Consider the following 24,613-nt stretch of genomic DNA (forward strand, 5'->3'; position numbering starts at 1 on the left):
CAATGTGAACATTTAAGTTTTATAAAAACCCCTTGTGAATTGTTAAGAACCATCCCATTAACTGAAAAATATAACTTCAAACTGGCTCAATAATACCTATAAACATTTGTACGTACCTGTACTGAAACTGGCTCTTTCAGGTTGTAGCCCTCAACAATCTGCTCTTTCTTGTAATGATCGATAATGTCATCAACACTGCCAGTGAGAAGAAACAAGATGCAGCATATCAGTAACTGTCAAAATACACAATACAAGCTGGCTACAATTTCAAAAATGCTGCAATTAGTGTATAGTTTATCTTGATATTATTCTGTTATAACGACCACTAGAGGCATGCACATTGCCATACATACCTGTTGTAGTACCTCCCCCCCATCATGTACTGATTGTTAGGGGTAGGGGAGATCTTAAACCTTTGGATGTTTTCATTGGTGCGAAAAAAGAGGGAGTAGTCCCCAGGTGTGTTGTCTGATGGTCGGACGAGAAAACTGCACACCTGGCCAACTATGAAATGAGATGCAGGGAGTCGGGGCAAAAAATTTAAAGCGTGGGAGTAAGAGAAAGGTCTCAGTGCATGCTCAGCATTATATTTTGATAAACAGACTCAAGTGTTCACAACATATTTCTGTCAAATAGAATGCCTTTAATTAGATGGACATTATTAATCACTTGTGACATCATCATGCAAAGAGAAATGGTACCTGTCATCAGCAGGTTGTAGGCCTCTTGTTTGGTGATCTTTCCGTGATACCAGCTGTTCAGTTAAAAAACAAGAGCAACCAAAGAGAAGGTGCAAGCAATAGAGTTAGCTCAATCAACAAAATGCAGATGTTCGGTAGAGCCTACGGCTGCAACAACATATCTAAATACAGAAATCTTAAATTAATGACTGTTGGGGATATATATTTGAATAAAATTATATACTGATATTCGCAAAATTAGTTAGGGTCTATGTATTGCCAAAAGGAATTTAAAAAGCTTCCATCTGACCACTTTTTAACTTAACTTCTATTCTCACACAGGGCCAGTGGGCATGTAGCATGCTCAAGGCTGAGTCACTAACTCGATCAAACTTGAAGACTTGCCAAAGCTTAACGACGTGATAGCTGAGGAGACAGTAATGACACATACTGTCTCCAATGTACTGTCATGCTATGCTGAAGGACAAAACAAACCAGCTTGTGTAAATGGAGGCAAACAAAGAGGCTAAACTAACAGGGTGGATATTACCCTGTGATAACATGTTGTCTAAACCAATGGTTCCCTACTGGTCCGGCCACGGGGTCCAGCCTTTGTCCTTAGTCATTAGTTCAAGGTCCACACATTAAATAAATTACCACATATTTAATTTTATTTCACAAAATGTACACAACACCCAGGCTTAGAACACAATGAAATGAAACATACTGCAAGAATAAAGTGCAATTACTTAAAACTTAGTAAATAAATAGCCCTGCAACCAAGGAAGTACATATTATTGCTTCAAGATCAGTGATGCAAAATCGCTGCAACCCTAGCCTATGAAAAGCTGTTCATAGGCCAAATTATACCAAGAACAGGGCAATAAAAGAGCAGCTGAACAGCAGGAAAAAAGCACTTCAAAATAAAAGCCCTGTGTCAGAAATTTTAAATAAAGTGTGTTTTTTACAAACTTGACATGTTTGGGAGTCACTTGCAGTCCTTTTAATAATGGACCCACGACCCACTTTTGGACCAACCAGTTAGGGAACCACTGGTCTAAACATATCAGGGAAGCATCCACCTCCACAACATAACATTGAGTTAGAAGTTGCTGCATCATAGAGAATCATAACTAATGGGAAAAGTATGCATGTGAACTTTTACACCCTGCGTTGAAAGCTTGCACTTGATCAAGTAGTTGACACTAAGAAAGGTGAGATCTGTGGAAAACAACTTACGCTTTTCCCTCATGTGGATCCTCCTCCCGCCCCTGAAAAAAATATCAGAATCAGAAATCTGTCAAGACATCGCTAACAGACCAAAGACTGCAGTTTTTGTGACATCTATGGATCGTGTATTGCATTCATATATATCACTACCCTTGGTGCTATGTTAACCAATCTTTGGTACATATTGTAGTTACATCACGCTGGTTTCTTTTGATCCACACTCCAATTTACTTTAGGATACCACAGTTCATTTTGTGTTTAATCCAGATAATAGTCTTTGGTACACATCTTCTAAAAAAATGATAAAGCTTTATCTTAAGCTGTACTTACCACTTCCTCTACCAGATCCTCCACAATGAGGCCCTGCTCCTCTGTGCGAACATTGGTCACCCACATCCAGCCATCATCCAGTTCATTGTGAACAATAAACATGTCCCCTTTCAGGAAGCTGAAGATACAAGCAAATCAAAATGGACATTTAAATATTGTCAAGATTGTCTAAAAGTCTAAAATAAAAACTTGTTATAATTTGACACCATCTCTCTCTATTACACTTTTGCTTTGTCAAGGCATTATCATGTGAATAACGTGAAGGAAATTTGGGATCAGCAGATCTATAACTTAAATTTTCCAGCTGAAGAAACCGAAACCGTTTGTCTCATAATTTGGTGTATATAGTAATAGCAGAGCATTACCAGCAGGGGTCTCCTCTGACTGATAACATTTGAAGTAAATATTGCATGTCTATCTCCTCAGTTAAGCTAGTGGCTGGCTGGCAGACTCAGGGTTGAGGTTGACTTTAGACAGATGTTTATCAGATTTAGGAAATCAGGGATAGCTGGGATCATCAGTTAGTGTGCCTACTGCAGCTTAATGATAGGGACAAGACTGTTTTTCATTAACAAGTCAGATGATGTGCTTTCCAGGCTGCTGTGATGGGAAGAGCAGCCCTGTGACAGGCCAAGAAAAAAAATTAAAGGGAAACTAAGCTAGTATTATAATCAAGTACTGTATTTTTAAGCCCAGAAAATAATCAATGCTCATCTGTGATCCAAAGATTATGTATCATATTTACTGGAGTGCTTTTAGGAAAGCAACTGGTTGGATATAAAAATGTCACACTTCATGTATAAGACAAGGGAAGTCTCTTTTGTACAGTAATACACAGACACATACCTGATCTCATCAGTATCTGGCACTTTGGTGTATGGAAGTATGGCCCTGACTCTCCTCCTGTCTTCTACAGGCTGTGGAAACAAGCACACAAAGAATAAAACTCTCATTCTTAGCCATGACCTTCCAAAGCCACATTCATGTTAAACCCCCCAATTATTCCACAAAATCAAGTATTCTACTACAACTCCCACTGGGACATATCACACTCTGCTAAAAAAAAGGTAATTAGCATTAGTCTGAGCTTTGCCTTAAACAGTTCTGAATACTGCCTGAAGGCAAAGGAAAAGGGGGAAAAAAACAAGGAAACGAGGTTGACTTCAAGTTAACTCGAAAATGTACATTTTTCCCCCACTCATCTTTTAATTCTCAAGCATTTTATTAGGTTAAAGACTTTTACCAGACTACATTTCAGGAGATTGGGTTTCCTTTTGCATACCTTACTGATGATTGTCACTGTATTTGCATGACTTTGGCATATTTAAAAAGTTTTGAATTCAGTTTTGATCTCTGGGGACAGTTCTTTCCTATTCCATTCAAAACAGCATAAAAGACTAATTCACTTCAGTCAGGGAGATTTAATGCTGGAAACAAGAATCTGCCAACTGCACTTTGATCAAAATACTATTATCAGCTATAAGCAAAGTCTATTTTCAAAGAAGCAAATCCACTTCATGGTTTAATCCAACAGAAAAACAAATCAAAACAAGGTGCCCCTGACATTATGTAGAACTTTGAAATAAAACAGAAAGTGAATATTTAATATTATACAATTTCAGGTCACATCTGATACCCCTCTGGCTCATAATATTTAGACAAGGCATATTTCACTATATTTATTTTTAAAAAAACAACTACAAGAGGAGAAAAGCAAATATCAAGTAATGTCATGTGACACAAGCAATGAAAAGAAGTATTAAATAACGTAAAATTGTAAGGCAATGCTTCAAAATTTAAAATATAATGGATACAATCATTAAAAAGTATTTTGTAATGTACTGCATGGAGCAATGGAGTCAGTCTCACCTCTGGGGGCGCCACTGGCGATAGCAGTTTCTCTCCTTTTAGCAGGCAAGACACATAGCTGTAGTAACCGATCAGGTCTGATAGAGAAGAGAACCGCCGCCCACCAATGTAATAGTCCCCACACATGGCAATTATCCTGCCGAGAGAAAACACAACAATGATAGAAGTCAGCACAGGTTTTTTATAGACACAAGCCAATCGCTGTGCAGTGAGTGAAATGGAAAAGGTTCATTTCTGATACATTTGATAGTAAAATAATCTGGACTGAGTCCTGCTACACTGCAGATGAAAAGAACGTATGAACTAAAATATAACATAAATAAACAGCTGGACTGTAATCCTTAAATATCAGAAAATATTAAATATCTATCTAAATATCTATACAAGAGGAATTTTAGACAGTGAAAGAAAGAGATATTGGCCTGTTGAATCCAGCTATCATGATCATGACATTTGTAATTTGTGACTGAAAATCACTGCAGTTGTTGACTACAATGGTTTGGTGAAAGTCCCGCTCTAAACCATTTCCCATTGCAGAGTCACTAATCCTAATTCTCTGCTCATCAGTTGAGTGGATCTCTGATTGAGGGTTTATAATATACGCATTGTGCGATTACTCATTTGCTGCATGCACAATGAAAGGACATCAACCTTTTAAAACGTAGGTGTCACGCAATTAACCTTATGTCCATGACTTCCTTACAGAGGGGCTACTTTCTTCCAGCATCAATGACATAATGGCTCCACAATAAACCAATGTGAGTAAAGGAGATGATGTCACTGATACGTAATTAGAGAAGTGCATTTTCTGGAGAAAATGTCTGTGATTTCTCAGAGTACAAACCTTTTCCTTTCTAAGGTACAAAATTAGAGCCAACAGGGAAAACATGAGCAGTAGTGTAGAAATACTATAATATGCTATAAAATTACAAACAGGGTCATCAAAAAATAAAACAAGCGTTAGGAAGAAAGAACCTAAACATTTGAGGGAAATATGTGCTTGTGCAGTCAGGGGTAGTATGATTTAGAAACGAGGTGGGAGAGTGTGACCAAATCAGCACAACACTGCCACGTTAACTTATACTTAGTATTAAATATATACCAAGGAATGCAAATATCTGGCTGCTACCTTTTATTGTGAAACATTATTCTGACGAGTCATCTTTTTGATTTCTTATTACATCCCCTCTTTCAGTAAGCCACTCTAAAAAGCATTTACAATATGTTTTAAGTAGAGGATGTTGCATATTTTGCCCTTATTTGGATTAAGAAAGAGCATATCTTCACCATTTATACCTGAGCTGCAGGGTATATGTATCCTCATAGTGAGTATAACATCTCCACTGGGGGGAGGATGAATAACAATGCCTAATCTGCTTTGTTTTAGTGACTATAAGGTTGTTAAATACTCCGGGGTATTGTTGCTAGAAAAGTGTGCTGCCTTCATTCTTTTGCTTCATGGAGCATAGGGGTGTGACAGTTTGTGTCGAACCTAAATATTTTTACTATTCCACCCACAAAGATCTCTTAGTTGTAAGGTGTTAGCATTGCCATGCTAAACAGCTAACTCTGTGGGAGCTTATGATAACACAAATGATTCCTCGAAGACCCTCCCATTTTATGTTAATCCAATGTTTGGGATCATTTAGGTTTCCCAGTAAATTATAGCAATAATGAATAAATAAAAACAGTTTTACTGGAAAACATTTCATCAGCACCGTGTTTGAGGTCAAATCAAGTCAGGTGAGGTTACATATCTGAAAACAGCTACTAAAAATACGCTAAATAATTTGCAACAGTACAGCCTGAATGTGTCAATGCAAAAACCTTCTTCTCCCTTAGGTATTGAAGTAGGCTCTTGCTGCTGAGTCAGACCGGGCCCATCACTGACATTTAATTATTCCTGCTTGTGGCATTTACCCCGTCATACCTGAAATGGTTGACCACGTTGGTCACACTGAGGAAAGACAGGACAAAGGAACCGGGCCGGCGGTCACTCTCCCTGATGAGGTAGCTGCCAGGGTTCCGGGCCTGGCGCAGCCGCTCCTCAGCGATGGTTCGGTCTAGCTTGCCATGGTACCACCTGAAACAAAAAGACAAGGAAGAAATATTTAGGGGAGGGGGGCAGTAGCTGGTACACGCACACACACACAAAAACACATCTGAATGTATTGCTATGAAATGGTGAATTTTTTGTGACAAGGCAAACTATGTTGAGATGCAACTTAAAGGAACTGTGTTACTTGATGTGTTAGCAGGGAAGTACACATTTCTGTTGAGCAGTAAATACACCGTAAATTCACCTGCTTGACTAATCAAATTTAATGGAGCACTGGGCAAAATGGCTAAAAATGTTAACACGATATTTTTTTTTAATTCATATGATGCTTTAGTTAATACACTACGTGTCATTTCTGTTAAATTTATCAAAATTACAACAAAAGAAACCACTTATAAACAAACACAAGAGTTGTGGCAATACCACCTCCTGAGGTAAACATAATGAGAGGGATGTGATTTATTGTTTGAGACCAATAGACTACAGAAACATGCCAGTAAGGCATTTTAATCAGAAAAAAATTGCCTAATACATAATACTTTTAAGAGGATGATGTAACACTTTAAGGACACAGTGCCTCTCTTAGCAAACATCTAATTATAGAACGACACATTTTTTTAAAAAAAAATCTTCACAGTCTAGTTTTGGGAAATAAATCCAAACAAAAACTATGAGTTTGCAATCGCAAAACTTGAATTGTAAAAGAGATAAAACGAGCACCTTCATCAGCATGCCTGGTGTCATGTCTTGTACTTAATAAATCTCTACTTTAACCACAAGAACATCATGCTTCCTTTCATTTTCAAAACAATTCTGAACTCTTGCTTAAGAAAATGAGTAAATAAGTAAATGACTGATAAAAACATTATTGATAGAATAATTGAAAATGAAATCAGTATTTGATCTGAAGCTCAAATAAATTTTACTACCTACTTTCATAAGAGTACAAACCTGGACAGAATCCGGAGGTCATGTATTCTTAAAACAAATGAAAATCCAAAAGCTTTTATTTTTGAGTTTCCACCACACCATTTAAGTCTTGCTGCTTGCTGAATTAAACAGAAGCCTTAGGTACAACACTGGTTAAAATTTCAGCAGGTGAGGCTGAACTTGACTGGGCTATGCCAGCTGGGGTAAAAAATTAACACGCTTTTCCAAATTTAGGCCACTGGTGCCTCTCGGAGCGGAAGGCAGTGACTGGAAAAACATCCAGCGGTGAGAAGATGAATGAGGCACCGCAGTAGCTCTTTTCACAGGAGACCTAAAGGGCTCCCATCTGGTTTAGGTGAGTAGAGGTCTCTACTTGTAAGGAAAACGCAATGAAGTCTGCTATCATGGAGTAAGCTGGAGAGGGCTTGCCAAAGAGGAGAGGGAGAGCTAAGTGTCCATGAGGGGGCTTTGGGGGGATTTGGGTGATAAGAGTATTGAGGAGGGTGATCGAGAGCACTTGGAGAGTAGGCCCAAGCATCCCTTAGAGGACTGGGGAAGCTGGGGGAAATAACGCTGAAGGAGAATAGAAGAGTGAAGAGGAAAGGTAGATGGCTGTGAAAGAAGAACGACAGGAAGAAAAACTGGGCACACAAAGTCAAACTAGCTAGTTTCCAATCATTTCAACATAGTATGTTTTAAGTAATTAATGCCCCTACAAACATATTAACATTACTCATTAAGGTTCCTATAGCTTCATCTCTTTGGTTTACAATCAGAGGTGGGAAATATTGTGCATTTCTGACCTGTTTTCAGGACAATTTTGTGCCTCTCTATCTGCATGTGAGATTCCACCACTTGGATTCCCACCATGATGAGTATAAGAAAAGGAATTTATTAAATTATTATTATTATAACAAAAAAAAGATGTTACCAATTATTTTGAGATTTTACAATGCAATATCAGAGAAAGAGTTCATACAATCCTACTTCCAATGTCTGAGTATTTTTAAGACTTTTGAGAGATTAATTTAAGTCAATTTAATACCAATTTATTTTCAGATTAATGAATTCAAGAAGAAGACTTTTTATGGATTAATGAGAACCCTGCCATTATATCATATTTGGAGACTCCTATCTCACACAGCATGATAAACCTACACATTCTCTATATAATGACATTAAAAACCAAATAAAAGATACTTGGGATACAAATGCTTACTGCCACTGTTCTTTTGAGCAACTCCGAAATCGACTAGCACCAGTTCATAATATTTTTGGATTAGTGTGTGCTATATCTAACAGGCACATTCAAGATTACTCACCAATAAATGTAAAATAAATTTTAAAAAAAACATCATGAAAACAACGTCTAAACCTGTGCCAGATATTTGGATGTTTTCCTTAACTTTGAAATTCAGTCTATTAAATGACTACAGCTATCCATATGTAGATAAATCTGCAGCCTCCAGTTGAATCCTGTGCCTAAGCCTCCTTTCAAACTTTTTCATTAAAACACTACTGTGTCACATTTATAGATATAACCATTTGTAATATTAAGTACAATAGAATTACTACATGACTGAAATAGCATCCAATTCATATGATCACATAAACTGCTTCACTCAAAAAAAATGTTATTATTTGTTTATATCATTGTACTAATGGGCTTGAAACAGAGAAATCTGCCGCTCTGCAGTTTTTGACCTGTTGTTGAGATCCATAACTGGGATTGGGATGTTGGGATGTTTCAGAGTGAAGAGACCAATGATGTGACAGTCTGAGAAGGTTTTCACTAATAACCTCAACTTTCAATCTATTTTCACTTTCACCAACACCCTTTGCACTTTGCACACGCATAAACCAAAGCAGCAAGTGCGCTGGTGGGCTGATGATATCATCAGTGACAGCAGGTCCTGGCCAAACTCCAGTAAAACTGTGGCTTGGTCAACTAGTTCAATCATAATATAGTTGAAATTTCTTCAGCTATCGTGTTGCAACATTATGGAGGGAAGCGGCAAAATGTTGATTCAAACTGATGAACACCCTGAGGATGTGCATCGTGCTGCCAGACTGCCTGCTGCTGTTGCTGTGGGTTAGTCTGTGGTACACACGTCCAAGAACTGCATCAGCTAACCTATTTTGGGCTGTCTAAAGTTGCAGGCGAAAATTTAAAAATAATAACATATGCCCTTTACTATAAAACAAGAAGAGCTATCCACCAAACATAGTTTGACCAAGTCACATCAAGTGGAAAATCTGTGTGTTAACTTTCAAACAGCGGGGTTTTAAGACTGTAAGGAACCCAACAGAGTAGAGGGCAGAGGTGTGAAATATCTTACACTGTTGTTTTTGAATCAGCCCTCTCACTGTAGTACTTGTGCATTTACATCTTTGGTCTAAAAAATAGCTAAATGTTAATCTTAAAAATGGTTAACCAATAAAAATTCACTACTGGCTTTATTCTACAAAACCAAACAGAGCACTGATAATATGTCTCAAGCTACCTAGCATGTCTGAAAGAATGGGTCACTAACACATGATTATTTTTGTCAACCAACAACCATACGCATTGGGCCTAGACACACCTTTATTATTTATATTTATTATTATATTTCATCACAAATATGCTGAAAGAGTGAAAGGTTTCTAACAGGAAGTGTGGACTCGATTACCACTCCACAATTTATCCATGTTGAAGGCAGAAGAAACTCCAAATCTAGATTACAGAGGCATTAATTGTATCGGTACCTTTACATTGAGCTCCTAGAAATACATCATAACTTTGCTCAATTGCTGTTTCTTCAGTTTAACGTTCTCATCTCTAAATGCCTGTTTATAATAGTTTCACACAAAACTGAATTTTTAAAATATGGAGTACTGATGTTCCCTGAATGTTGCCTTTGATAAACAACAGAGAAGTGATTAATAACCTTGGTAGAGTTGATAGACCTGACCTCCGTACACAGCTGAACAATACAGGGGTTCTTACAGCAGAAAACTCTCCATTTTGACTGTTTTTCCTCTATAGAAATTCAAAGCAATTTATTCCAAGTTTAGATGAAAAGGGATATTTGTTTGCATAATGCATTTCAGTCAGAACACAATATAAAACAGTGCTTTGTTTTAGTGCAAGATGCACAGAGGGCTTCGCTGTTGGTGTTTTGTGAAGCTCTGCAACAGGTAAGTTTCAATTAAATGTTAAATTGTGGAGGCAGTATATTTGTTTGTCACCTACTATATTTTACTGTTATACCGCTCTGGCTTTGGGCAGGCGAGTAACAATAAACAGCTTGTTGGCATCGCTTAATTACTGAATACCACTCTGACTTTATGCCTAAAATAAACACAGAGTAAAATACAGCCCTTGTTAGGCTGTTCACCAGATTGCTGAATCAAGCAGGTGCATAAAAGCCAGTCTTGTTTCTTATGTGTATTTTTATTCAGTCGCTACTGATTTTCAGTATTCAGCACAAACAAACTCTCCTGGTTTATGTGCTGGGCGAGGCTGCTTTGGTGTATTTCTGTTTATGGTTGCTGTTCCTCGCAAAGCATACATTTTATAGCTACAGTATTTCTTTTTTGCTTCACCGTTGTATGTTATGTTTCCTGTGTTGCCATAGAAACCTCAGCCATGAGTATTTTTTGTTGCACAGTGCCTTGAGGTCATCTGCATTATTTACATATATTTAATTTACTGCACAACTAATACACACACCCCAGTAGTCTGGTATCTGTAGTTTCAGAGGAGAGTCGGAATAAAATGAGCTGTTTTTAAAAAGTGCTTAAAAAGGTGTGGTACTTTAGATGCACTGTCTGTCATACGGACCTATAGATTTGGAGAAAGCAATTTAGATTTAAGTTTCCTATAGCTCTATGAATGAGCTCTATTATTATTTCTTAAATTACAATGTCCATGACAACAAGGGACATGAGTGAGAAAACTAGGCGGGAAGGGTGCTATGATAAACAGGCTATGAGCATAAGCCATGACAGTGGTAATATGATACAGTGCTACTATCAACCTGAGGAATGCCCTGTCATGTCAGTACATGAACTGCGAGCAGCACAGTGACGTCCTGGTTCGCTCCACTACTGACGTTCAACTCAAGATAAGACAATCACCTCTGAAAACAGTTCCCCGGCAGTCAACTGAAACAGGATAACCGAGACAAATTAATAGATAGAAAGTCTGAACAGATTTTTATGTATGGTGTTTTGGCAACTCACTAACCTATCACAACTATCTGTTAATGACACCATACCAAAATATGCTTCAAACTGCTGAGGAAAGTGAACAGGAGGAGAACAACAATGCCATCTTTCACTACTCCAATACCCATATCCTGGACGTCAGTCTCACACAAGACACCTATTTAGTCACTTCATTATGAGACAAGCGCCAAAAGCAATCTCTTCAGCTGTGTTCATGAGCCTACAAGTTACTAGGTTAAGTTAAATACATAGTTCAGCTAATTGTGTCATGCTGTCAAGAACAATATTACTGTGCGTTGCAGAAATTGAACATGCCCGAGCTTAGTGAGCTTGGGCTAGATGCCAGAAGGCTCAAGCAAGCATGGTCTCATGGTTTATTGTGTATACAATCCTTCTGGCTATATTTTTAAGGCTGAATGCCTTAAAAATATTGCATCATGAAAGCTCTGACAAGACTGGAGTTACACACTGTTTGTAGGTTATACCTGTGGTGCTTAGCTGCTGTTTTCTTATAGTTTATAGCTTTTGATCTGGAAAGAACAACCAGTGGCACCATGAAGCCACAGAAAGCACATGGAGTGAACAGTGTAGTTTTTTTCTTCCAAGTGGAATTTTACAGAATATATTACAAATTACAGAATATATGTACAATTCTCTGAGAGAAACTGCACAAAGATGGGCAATATAAAAATTTTGCAGGACAGGACATGACAATACTTTTCGATGAGAAGAAGAGAGGGATTATTTCCACATATTAATTAAGTAAAAAACTATGTTTGAATGATTTTAAAAAATCTTTTTCAATCGTACAATTCTTTAACTGGACTGTTTTATTTTAAACGTCAAATGGAACATAACTAGCCTAACTTTTGCTATAACCAGGGTGGGAAATCAACTTTTTTATTCTCCTGCCTCAGTCAGCCACTTGTATATTTCATTAGCGTTTGGCTGGTAGCTGGTGCAAATTTCCAACCTTGGCTATGACTACACAAAGTGAATGTGAGGGCACTGACCAAAATCATTCAAGCCTAACTATTCTTTAAAAAGTAATGACACCCAGAGTATGTTAAGTAGAACTTCACCATTAAATAAACATTCGCTGATGGATAACTAGAGCAGTTGGACATCATGTTTTTGTAAACTACTGTAAATACTGAAATTAATTCAAGGAAAGCAAAGATTCTATTTGTACCCATCCACTTTGAACACTGCTTTATTTTTACCACATTCTAGAAATATCAGACAAACTGTTTTGTTTTTTTTTTTGTTTGTTTGGTTTTTCCAGGGGCAATAAGACTAACAGGACAGCCACAGGTTGCTGTGACTTAAGTGAGTTGGACCTTGTCTCTCTATCAGTCTGTCTCATTAAGCTCTTTTGTGAGCTCTTTTGCTCCGGCTCATGTCTCTCCTCTTCATATTCTTCTGCCTTGATGGATGCAGCTGTACTCAAACATCTCCACAGACGTACTGTCAGCCCTAATCAGTGTCAAAATGAATGAAACATTGCATTACTGTACATAAGAAATGCACCTCAGTGGAACTGGCGGCTTTCTATAGGAGGTACCGAGTACAACATGTTTTCTACACACGAGTTTAATGCTCAGTAAACGCCGCATTTACATTTTTAAATAGAGCCAGTATATTCCTTTAGGTTGTCTTGACATGAAATATTATCATGCCTGTTACATAAATTTAATATGACATTTCCCTACTTCCAAGTGTCAGGTCTGTGAATTATTTAATTAGACAGAACTGTTAGATTCCATTATGGTGTAAGTGTTTGGCTATCCAGTAAAGACTTTTTCAAAGCCAAACTTAAAGGACACAAAAAATATTGGTCAGATGATCACAGTTGGCTGAGAGACCTTCTCATATAAAATAAAGTCCCTGCATAATTTTGAATAAATGAACGAGCTGATTTTCCTTTTAACACACAATATTTTAAACAACTACAATCAAAATGAAATCCTAAAATTAGGAGGAAAAAAAAATCATAAGCAGGAGCTTGCAACTGTTTGTACCAGCACATTTTGGGGATGGGAGATAAGAGTTGCGGGGTGATTTGATGCCCCACTTACGCCAGATTCGCCCTCTGCTGCATCTCCCTCCTGTCTCTTGGTCTCACAAGGTACACTCACTCCACTGATATTGCTGCTGGCCAGGCAAAAACTGTGAGCTTCGATGTGGAAAGCAGAGCAAAGGTAGCTGTAAATCCGCACAAGGCATGATGATGTGACCCTGTTGCCACCCTGATACAGTCATCTTCCTTCTCTTGTGTCAGTTAGCAACATCCACAGAAGCAAGATAACCAGGCGGACACAGAGATGCAGACTGACAACCCACATGCATTTAGTTGCACTGACTAAATTGAGGAAAATTGGAGGACCATGTCAGGTTCCATTATCCTTTAGACGCTGTTCTAGGATAGTTGATCTCTCAGGAACTGAGGCAAACTAGTCCTGTCCTCTTTGCTCCCACTTCATCCTGCTCTGACTTTCTTGTCCCCTCCCCTCTTTCTCTCTCATAAAGCCACGCATCATGAGCATGCTGCCTATTGGTTTTTGAAGCAGTGGGACAGCGAGGGCAGGGAGTGGCATCTCACTGAATGAATACACATTCATGTGCTGCCCATGAACACTCAAATACACATTAGAGGAAACGTAACATAACCTTGTGACCTTTACTGGTCTTGCAGAGTAATTTATATACACCTGCCTTCAACCATGCTTAAATATTAAACACACAATGATGAGACCCTTGCTCACCCTCAAAATTTTTAACTGGTTTCAACCCCAAACCAAGCATTTTTTCAGTAAATGAACAAACGCCAGAGCTTTTAATGTAAACACAGCATGGCCCAAGCACTAACCAAGCAGCCAAACAACTATTATGTAAATTGTGATTCCTTAACCATTTACTCATGTTAGTGTGCTCAAGTTTCCACAAAGGAAAGGAAAAAAAGTGGAGGGCTGGTGAGACCTGACAGCAGCTGTTAATTGGTTTTCTTCTGAATTGCACACGATGAACTGCCACAGCTTGTTACCTCAGTCAGGGCAGGAGAATGACAGCACCGAGGGGCACACTTAAAACGTACAGATTGAGAGATGGAAAAGGCCTATCCATGCATCTTAAGCCTTGCTCAGCCTGAATGCAAACAAACCATCATGATTTTAATGCCCAGCCAGAGACATTGGGACCAAGGCTGACATCTCAGCTTTCCTGCTGTGAATCAGCCTCCCTGAAATAACATCATTACATCAGTGATAGGCTTCACAGCCATCTACCCATACAGTATTCCTCCTGTGTTTTTGATTTCTACAGACGGAGGCGTCCAGTTCAGAACATTCTCTTCCTGCAGAATTTAAGCCATAATTTCTTGTCACGCATCCACAAGACACAAAGTGCATCTAAATGTGCTACACTAGCTTTTACTTGTGTTGCTGCTCTAATGTAAAAGTAACAATGCAGTGACAACTGTTAAAATACACCTTTATCATACTTGTTTGTGAACCCATGCCTGTTGTGCTAGTCCTATTGTACTTGGGCTTGACCTGGCTGTAACATTTTCTATTAAAAGAACCAAACCGATTCAGCACACCTAACTAATTTGAAAAGTCATTCAAGTCAAGAAGTCCCGGGTGTTGTCAAACACAACTGAAATGCTCCTGAGAATCCTGTTAAGGTCACAATGAGTTGCTCAGAAGTCTTAAAAACAGGATGTAGGAGAGAAAAGGCAGGGCAGTGTGGGTATTAGAAGGGCATGACAGGACATTGCATAACACAATGAAAATGCATGGAAACCATAGGATTTGCCTTATCAATGCACAAAAAATAGCTTACACTTATAGAAGTGTGATTGCTATTTCAATCAATGGGTCTAGTAAGTCTAGCCAACCCTTAGCATGTGCATCCCTCACTATCGCCTCATTCCCACTAAAACCAAACCTGCAAACACCCGCTAACATCTGGCTTTTTAATGCAATGGGAATGCGTTCAATTGGCATTCACACCTGGGTCAAATGACTCTGCAGCAGTAACAGGTATTTATTGCCTCCGGCTCTGATCTGCATTGATGGGAACACAAAACCCAGGTGAACGCACTAATTTCAGCTCCCTAACCAGTGAAATGCAGTGACATGTCGCCACTAATTACCCTTTGTCTCCACCTAAGCAACGCTAAACCACTGATCCAAATTAGTCTGCACCAGGTTTTAAAGTCAGACTGAATAAGTAAGAGATATATAAAAAGAAGAGACCATCGTTAAGTTTCCATAGACCTCTGTCCATGCTGTCTCCTCCTGTTTATCTGGTCTCCGGTCCTTCTGTGACGTCACACGGACACACTGAAACAAAACCCCATACACACACAAAAGCCTAAAGCCTATGGGAGAGGGGTATATAACGGTTGGAAGTATAAGAGGGCAGTTGTGCAACAAGATGCAACAAGATGCAAACACAGTTTCATAGATGCAGTAGTCTATGTACCTTTCCAGCTAGGAGTACTGCAGTAATTTTAAAAATGTTCAGCAAAAAACTGTGCTGGGCTCAACAGTCATCAACACTCAGTAACGACTGATCAAATCCCGTTAAAAAGGCCCTGCTTTGTTATAAAAGTGGTGCAACATATTGGTTCATGAGAACAATCTCCATCAGAGAATAACTTTGTTAAGCTACGTGACATTTTCCTTGTGCCATTTCACAATTCCACTGTCTCTGCCTCCCTACACATAGGGCAATTAGGTAGTGTCGGTACTCAATTAACAAGGCAGTTAAGAGTTGTTTCCACAGCCAAGTGCTAAAATCATTCATACAGCCGCTGATCTTCAAATCCAATTTTCCTTTCCTCTTCTACTCCTTCCTCCTACCACCACCTCCTCGGGGAAACCCTTTGTGATTTGAAATCCTCGCTAATCTTCGTGGAAACTCAAAATCAACGACTCATTTCCCAACGTGCTGTTTGTTTAAGCTCATGCACTGAGCCGGAGGTTTTCTAATGGCAGCAGGAACGCACACTGTTAGGGCCACCTGACATCTTCGCTCCTGCCCCTTAGTTAAGCAATCATCAGTGTGAAATTCTTATGGCATTGCTGCCGCCATTGTTTATGAATGACACACTGTTGTACAGAGGTGTGAATGAATGCGACTGCTGTTTGTCTCTCTCTCACTCACGCGAACATTTTCACTCTACCGCACTCTGCAAATGTGCCAAGTTTAGCTTCCACAGACACTGTGCAACACACAGTGGGACCACTTCCAACAGTGTGGAAGTTTTCCACCATCACTCTTCCAACATGCACTTTGCAGGCTGCTAACATAACTCTGAGGAATACAAGATCAGTCTTGGAGCCCGATTACAGAAGGCGTACACAGCTAGCTACACAGCTGAAGGGAACAGGGTGAAATTCAGAATCATTCAGGGAAGTCAGCTGTGAATTTAACACCCATTGCTGCCAATGGACAATTTGCCACTGGCATATGCTATTATAAGCACAATGGAGGAAATAAAGCTCCTTCAAAACAAGACAAATTTATGCATCTTGTCTTACACATAGACTGGATGTTCACATACACAATGTGACACATGATAACATGATTTTATGCCAGAAAATGTGTTCATGACTTTGAGTTTATTGCCTCCAGGCCAAATCTAAAGCTATGTCTATGCCTGAGACACATTTGCTTGAAACCCTGTACATTAGATCACCCATCATCCATAGAAGAGCACCAATGGATGAGACAGTAACCTCGCAGAGAGTCAACATCTCATCTCTGTCAGCGAATCAGTGGCACATCCTGAAAGAGAAGACAGACCCTTGCCTTAACTGGGTCATCATTACAATGGAATGGCAGCACCATATAACTCCTCTGTTCTTGAGAGGTTTCCACTGCAAGACAAGAGAATGAATGAGGGCTGTGTGTCTAGCTACTAGAAGAGCCTGTGTCTGGCCTTTCCTATGTTACCTTTGACAGGTGATGTGATGTGCACACTATGGCTGCCCCTTGAAAGTCAGAGATTCGAATAATCAAGTCAGATTGTGCTGTGCAGTGTGCTTCTGGGGATGTTTTGGTACCCAGATTTTGCTGTGGAGTGAGTGCTTTTGACTTTCTTGCTACTCTTTGGAGCTGCAGACATGCAGGCAGTGCATAGACAGCAGCACAGAGGATGAGAGAGGAGAGACCCTCTTCTCAGTAGTGGTGAACTTGCAGCTCACAACATCTTAATATGATACAGTCTCTGGCTTTTGTTTGACATCTGTTGTCGGCAAAAAATGTTGTTGCACATTTACGGCCCGTTGTTAGTGCCGTTAGTTTGTTTACTATCTGACGTGAATGCTGCTGTTAGAGCAGCAGTTTCTTGCCACTATCCTTCAACAGATCTAAATTCAGGTGGGTCATCATACATTTCACAATACCTATTGGGAAACTGTAAGCTAATAATAACCATAAACTTTAAAGAAATGTGGTCCAGCTTTCCGGTGCATTCATCACTACTATAAGCAATTCACCAAAACCACAAACCCAATATAGAGGAAAAGCTTGTGTTGCATATGTGCCTTGCACAACTTGGTTGAGTAAAGCATCTCAGGGAAGGCATGAGTAAGAGAGTGAGTGGATTCATTTTGACTCTCACCAGCATGCGATATTATGTGTGATAGTGAATGTGGCAAATAAACATTTGACTACAAGACTCTCATTGTGAAACAAGCTAGACCAAAGAAAATCAATGCCATTCATGCACAAGTGACAACTGTTCCGCTGCCTCACTGGCAACCCCGCAAGTTGATAAACTGGAATCCAAGTGCAAACACATGAGGAAGTCTGTATTCCCCTGGCAAAACTACCACTTCCACAGTAGCACTATATGTGAAAACTTGGATTCGAGCATAGTTAATTTCATTTAGGGTTGTTCATTACCAGTATGGGCAAGACTGGTGAAATGCTGGCCTTCCCCTTCTTCTGTATTCTGACAGGGAGATATAGAGTGGCTCCTAAAATAAGAGCTGAATCCACACTCCAGGCCCAGTCACTTCCATATCTTACAGTATGAGGGCCAGAAATGACAAAGCTCAGCAGTTCTCTAATGAGACTGTAACAAATGGGAGGGCCGTATTTAGGTTATTACAACACCAGCACACACACGCGTTTGGACATGTGCTTTTGTGCATGCCTGATAAAGTCATAAAAAATGCCTATAATTAGAGATGCAATTCTGGAATACAAAGCACAGGATGCATTTTCCATGCTACAAAAAAAAGACAGATAACATACTCTGTTTTATGCTTGACACTATTTTATGCTTGCTTCACTTAATCACAAAAAAAATATTATATTTCACACACATAATGTTTGTTTAGTCTGAGGACTGCACATTTTTATCTCCAAACCCATTCTTATTTCCCATGTAGCATGAAAGAGCATAAAACTTCAATTAAAATAATTAGGCAACTACTTCAGTGACATACTAAAAACAGGTGTTTTGTGGGACTGCAGTGTACTGTACCAATCACAAGTCAGCCATAAATTACTTGATTAACCTCTTAATTACTAATGTAAATGAATAGTTGCTTAACCACTGACAAAACTAAGAGTTTAATTAATTAAGAATCTGACAGGAGCTTGACTCAAGCTAAACTCAGTTCAGCATATCAGAGCCCATAATGCTGGCATGACACAACTGTTTTTTGATACAAAAGGAAAGGCACATATTAAAATGTTGCTTACCTAGATAACACGCACTGACCTCACTCAGACTGAGATGGGTGCTTGTAAGCTGCAACTCTAAATCATTCAGTTCAGCTGCATACTCTTGCCTTTCATTCTTGGTAAAACTATTCTGCCGATTGTTTCTTTTTTTGCTTGTTTTTTTTTTTTTTTGCTTTGATAATAGAGCATCATGCACTTCTGGACAATCAATACACCATTTACATTGGATAAATTATTGATCAATACTGTGGTAATTGTCAATTTACAGAAATGGCTAAAACTGGCAAGCTTATTGCATTAAATGTCCCTTTAAGGTTATTAATATTAACTCTCAAAATATGCATATGGACACAAATGCAGTGCTGCTAGCTTCATCTTGAATAGGAGTATAACAATTTGATTCAACAACAATTTGACTTATTTTGGCTGTTCTCAAAGCTCAATGTATCATCGAATTGAACATTCTGCTACCAATTCAACTCACTCTGAAAAATGTAAATATTTCAGAATAAAACAACTTCAACAGGCTAGAGTTGCAAGTTTAAAGTGTGACTTCCCTTTTCACTTGGCATGTCTTGAACTCTCTTGGACAGACAATGTGAGATTTTCAATACTTACATTCTGGTGTATTTACACCAGGTTGCATTCGAGATATGTCCAAAGCTTAATATTGATTGTTTGGGCTACCTTTTGTTATTATTGTACGATTCCATGTTTCACTTTAAATATTGACTCTGAAGCCATTTACTTGCATTGTGCATGTTCACTGTATTCTTTATTTATATCTTTGTAAGGAGACTGAGAAATAAATATTTGTATATCCTCATAAGAACTTTGCTAAAACAACATATCGATGGTAGCCTAGGACCTTTGCACAGTACTGTAGTACTGATTGTGGGATGTACATGTAGATCATAACAGATGATAGCTGTGAGTAGTCAGTATTGAATCTGCAGGAGTTAAATTCACACCTCAAAGTGCATGACAGCAGGAAGGAAGTGAACCCAACAAAAAGTACAGGATGCTTGAAAATGTTGATTTCTAGGTGTCAATGAAGAAGCCCTAATTTTCACTGGTAGTATACTTACTGGTTGGTGGGAGGTGCAGAGAGGGGGAACACCACTTCTTCTTCCTCGTATTCCGGTCCATCCTGCATGTCGCTTTCGTCCATGGTGCCACCGAGCACCCCGCAGCCTGGAGGGGGAGGAGGAGGTGGTGGCAGTGGGGGGAAGTCAGTGGGCCCATCCGGGCCTGTTGATGTGGGTGAAATCCGACTAGATGGACCCTCCGAAGTGGGAGAGCAGCAAATGCTGCCCCCAGTCCCTGAGCTTGTTCCTTGGAAAACTGAATGTCCACCTCCTGCTCCGCCACTCCCTATTGCGGAAAGCGCTGGTCCGGTCATATCCCCACCAACGTTAGACATGGGATAGGTCATGCTCGTGTCGGGAAGTGAGTCCGGAAAGGTATTTGAATGTTGGCGGAGGGCTGGTGCTGGTCCTTGTCCCAAATCAGTGACTCGCACTCTGCTCGACTTGGGATAGTAGGGGAAAGGGGCCGTCTCCGGGCCTCCTCCGCCTGCCACCCCTGTCCCTGTCGTGACCGAGCCCGTATCCTCACTGCTGACCTCCGTAGCCATCATATTAGGACAATTCGTAGAGGGGAAAAAGTCCAGAAGGGAACCTGCCCTTCCCCTCCGTTCTTACAATACTCCTTCAGTGTTTGGGCTCTGGGGAAACAACACCAAAAGTTTCTCAAAACGCGTTTAGCTAGCCAGCTAATGTTAGCCGACAAGCTAACTTAGCTCACTTGGCCACACTAACGGGCGTTAGCTTCGCCTCGCATTCGCTAGCTGCCAAGCTAACGCTAGCGGGATGGCTAGCAGCTTCGAGACACTTGATGAGTTCTTGCTCGCTATGTCTTCATTGTTTCCTGAGTTTAAAGTTCACACAGAAACGCTGTCTTAAAACTAACATCTAAATGCTTGAAACAGAATATAAATTTACCAATATTTCCTGTTATTTTGTTCGGACTTCACCCTCCGCACCGGGCAGACCACTTGTCGGGGAGTGTTGTTTTATTGTCACTGTTGTGTGTAACCCCCGTCTTTTTTCCAGTGTTGTTGTTTTCTTTGCTTGTGAGTTTCCAGCCGTCTCGGGTAGAGTCCACAAACGTCCCAGCCTTATCGCCTAAATCCCCGGAGCGGTGTGTTGTCCTGTGCGAACTACCATGTCGTGAAGCAAAGTAAATTATTCTTGCGTATACAGGCTAAGTTCGCCTTTATTTCTGGGTTTCAGGGCTGGTGGCTTGCCCGCTGCTGCGCTGCTTTCTCTCCCCTCCCTCTCCCACTCCTCTCTCCAGTCAGCGAGCAGACACAGCCAAGTGAGCACAGAGCGGCACCGCTTCAATCCATGACATCCTCAATCAGTGCTCTGAGAAATGGGACTTGTATCTAATACATCCATGACTTGTATCCTTGATGTAATAATGTCCCCATTGCTCATAATACAGCTTCATACTGTTATTTTTTTTTTTTTGTCAGAGGGTAAGAGATTAGGGAGAAAACAGATCTGGAGCTGTTGGGCTTTAGACAGACAGCACATTTATCAAAAACAGGCTTCTTGAAACTTGGCTACTTGGATATTTTCCTTGTGTCTATAGCCTATGATGTTATGTTGAATATGCTACCCTATACACACAGTATATATTGATACCTTTGATCATTGCCTTTAACAATAAACCCCACTGTCACTCTTTTTGGTAGGTCGAATTTTTGGTGGAATTGTGACATAAGGTCAAAAGGGAGGCTATTACTATAAGGGGTTTATTTCCTCATTTCTTCATTTTTGCCCCCCCCCCCCCCCCAAAAAAAAGAAAAATCATAGCTGTAAAACAACATCATCAAAATTCCATAAAACATGCAACAGGAAAAGAAAAATGTGCATGTGAAATTATGTGGAAGTGAAATAAATTGTGCAATAAATATGCTCACATTAGCCCAAATCTGTGATAAAACATACTATCCCAATTGCTCAAATTTACCAAAAAACCCCAAAAAGGTTTGGGTCAGTGTACACAACAAGGTATGTCACGCCTCCTTGGAGCATGATATATAATAATAATAAAAAAATAATAATAATTATGATGATAATATATCAATAATAATAATAATAATAATAATAATAACCTGCTTTCCTCTGCACAAGGATAGGTAACGCACCCTCAGGGTAATTCACCCTTAATTTGCAATTTTGTAATCTTGTTGACTGTACTCTTTGTGCTGCTTCAATCTAAAGATCCCTCCTTTTGGTTGATCAAGCTTTTTAGTGTACTGAATTGTCATCATTTAGTTTTCCTGGCGTGGCACTTTACATAGTATTCTTTCTTTGTGTCTGACTGCTGATGACTAAATGAAGTATGCACATGGTCTGGTGAGAGTTTTTAATTACCACTTTGACACACTGCTGAAGACAGTCTGAATATAGCTCTGGCTTTGTGACAGAAAGTTTATCTTTGTCTATTTTAGCTAGACTGAGAAATTCATTTTGTTAGACTGGCGCAGAGTGGTTTCAAACAATGCAGTCAGAAAGCAGCCTATAAGGACAGTGATAGCTTTACATTTTCTGTGGGTGTTTATCCTCATATGGGATATCTATTACACAGTATACATAGTTGTCTAGTTGTTGGACGGTGTAACAAGCCAATTGTCCTAAACATGTGGGCAAGGCAACCAAGGTTTTTTTTTGTTTTGTTTGTTTCAAGCCAAATATTTCCCTGGCCAAGTCAGATAATGTCCCCAATACAACTGAACACCAGACTGAAGACAAAAATGCCCCTGAAGACAAACAAGAAGTGGATATGGCTGCAGTGCAGGCCTGGCAGAGCATTACCAGTAAAGATAAGAAATGTCTGCTGATGTCTTTTGTTAGTCGGCTTTGTTATAGCAACCACTAAATAAGTGTGAGTGCAGTTTTCACCTACCATCTGACCACACGAGATATTTATTTTTAGCTGACCTGTGCATGGTGCACTTCAGCATAGAGTGAGCAGTGATCAGAAGCAACATTAACCATCAGGTGTTACATGGCACATGACATCTCTTTGGCACGTTTAAAGGTTTTTTGTATTTTATTTATAAATTGTAAATAAAGTTTTCATATTTAGAATATAGTTTAACAACAACATTTAAAATTGCACAGTTGCCTTAAAAATGAACGAAAGGGAAAGTTTATTTAGGGGATACATCAGCAAAATCAGTGGCCATAAACTAACACCATCAAGGCATTGCACACTCGCTCTTTTATATAAATTCTGATCTGGGAAAGCCTTAAATACCTGGTTAAATATTTAAAATTTCATTTTGCAGGCTGGGTTAATTTTGAGCTTCAGTAAGTTGGCCATGGGTTAAACTTGACCTGATGTTGAGAGCAGTAGGCCACTGTTGGTCTTCACTCACCATCTCCAGTCCTGCCCCCGGTGCAGCTGCCATCTCCATTCCACCTCACACTGATCCTTCTCAGAGCAACTGGCACTGTAAAAAAAAAGAAAAAAAAAGACAGAAAGATGTGTGGCTATCCTCCTTCATGTTCTCATTGGTTGCTGGAGTTTTATTCTGTCTAAATCTTTTTCTCAAATTAAGAACCCTTGTATTTCTGTTCTCTTCTTTGATTGGATCCTGTCAAGACAGACAGAAAAATGAGGATTTTCAAGCTCTCATGACAAATGGCTCCTACACGCGCTATTACAGAGGCATTCAGGACAGGGTGTAAAAAATGCCATTCACCGGGAGCACACCTTGCAATCCCATGGGTCACTCAGGGAGCTGATGCCTATGTTCTCTGCTACAGTGCAGGCTTCCCCTAAGTCCTGTGACACAGAAGGTCAGTGAACTGTGAAATCTAAAGGCTGACATTGACTTGACATGTAACCATAAAAGCTACTCTACTTGAAACACACAAATGCTCAGTTGCAAACACGCAAACAAACATACACCATAGTCGTAGTCGTACACCCAGGCATCTTCATTAAGCATGCAGGGCACTCCGGTGTGAGTGGGCTCTTGAGGTGGCACAACAACCTGCTCTCAAGACACCATTGCACCTGCATTTACTGTGAGACCATACAGTACCTTAGGTTTAATTGCTGCTAGGTCCAGTAGTATCCAGACCTCATATGGCCTTATTTAGAGGGCTGAGATCATCCTCTGTCCCTGTCTGACAGTGAATGTATCCTGTGGCTACTATACCATACTGAGTGTAATGAGATTGCAGACAGGATGTGGCTAATCGCCTTTACCTGGTAGACAGACGATTCAAGAAGGTCAGCTTCATACCTGCTGAGAGGTGGAGTTACCATTAAGCATTGGCCCTGTGTGTGTGTAAGAAAAAGGAGATTTCATGTAGAGGTTAACATATCATTCTCTTTCTTGCAAATCTATATATAGACATAAGACTCAACCTGAAATTACTTCATCTGATGTCTTAGAATACAATTTCTTAGATTGGTTTTCATTTCATATTACCCACATTTACTGTTCTTTTTTTACTGACTTGCAATGTAGATAAAATAAATTCCTGCCAGTCCAATAATTAACTTATTGTTT

The 24,613-nt window shown here is 39.6% G+C and overlaps 1 protein-coding gene across 1 annotated transcript in view; it reads right to left on the reverse strand.

The window, feature by feature from the left end:
* Positions 1-21,347, reverse strand: part of rasa1a (RAS p21 protein activator (GTPase activating protein) 1a) — a 28,597-nt gene extending 7,250 nt beyond the window's left edge. The window contains exons 1-9 of the mRNA XM_042487576.1: positions 20,103-21,347; positions 6,040-6,192; positions 4,110-4,245; positions 3,087-3,157; positions 2,241-2,358; positions 1,920-1,951; positions 702-754; positions 354-504; positions 117-195 (exon numbers count right to left, since the gene is read on the reverse strand). Coding sequence (XP_042343510.1) covers positions 117-195; positions 354-504; positions 702-754; positions 1,920-1,951; positions 2,241-2,358; positions 3,087-3,157; positions 4,110-4,245; positions 6,040-6,192; positions 20,103-20,653 — 1,344 coding nt within the window. The 5' untranslated portion in view covers positions 20,654-21,347. The remainder of the gene's footprint in view (positions 1-116; positions 196-353; positions 505-701; positions 755-1,919; positions 1,952-2,240; positions 2,359-3,086; positions 3,158-4,109; positions 4,246-6,039; positions 6,193-20,102) is intronic.
* Between the last annotated feature and the right edge of the window lie 3,266 nt (positions 21,348-24,613).

This window comes from Plectropomus leopardus, chromosome 6 (genome assembly GCF_008729295.1).
Source record: "Plectropomus leopardus isolate mb chromosome 6, YSFRI_Pleo_2.0, whole genome shotgun sequence".
NCBI lineage: Eukaryota > Metazoa > Chordata > Actinopteri > Perciformes > Serranidae > Plectropomus > Plectropomus leopardus.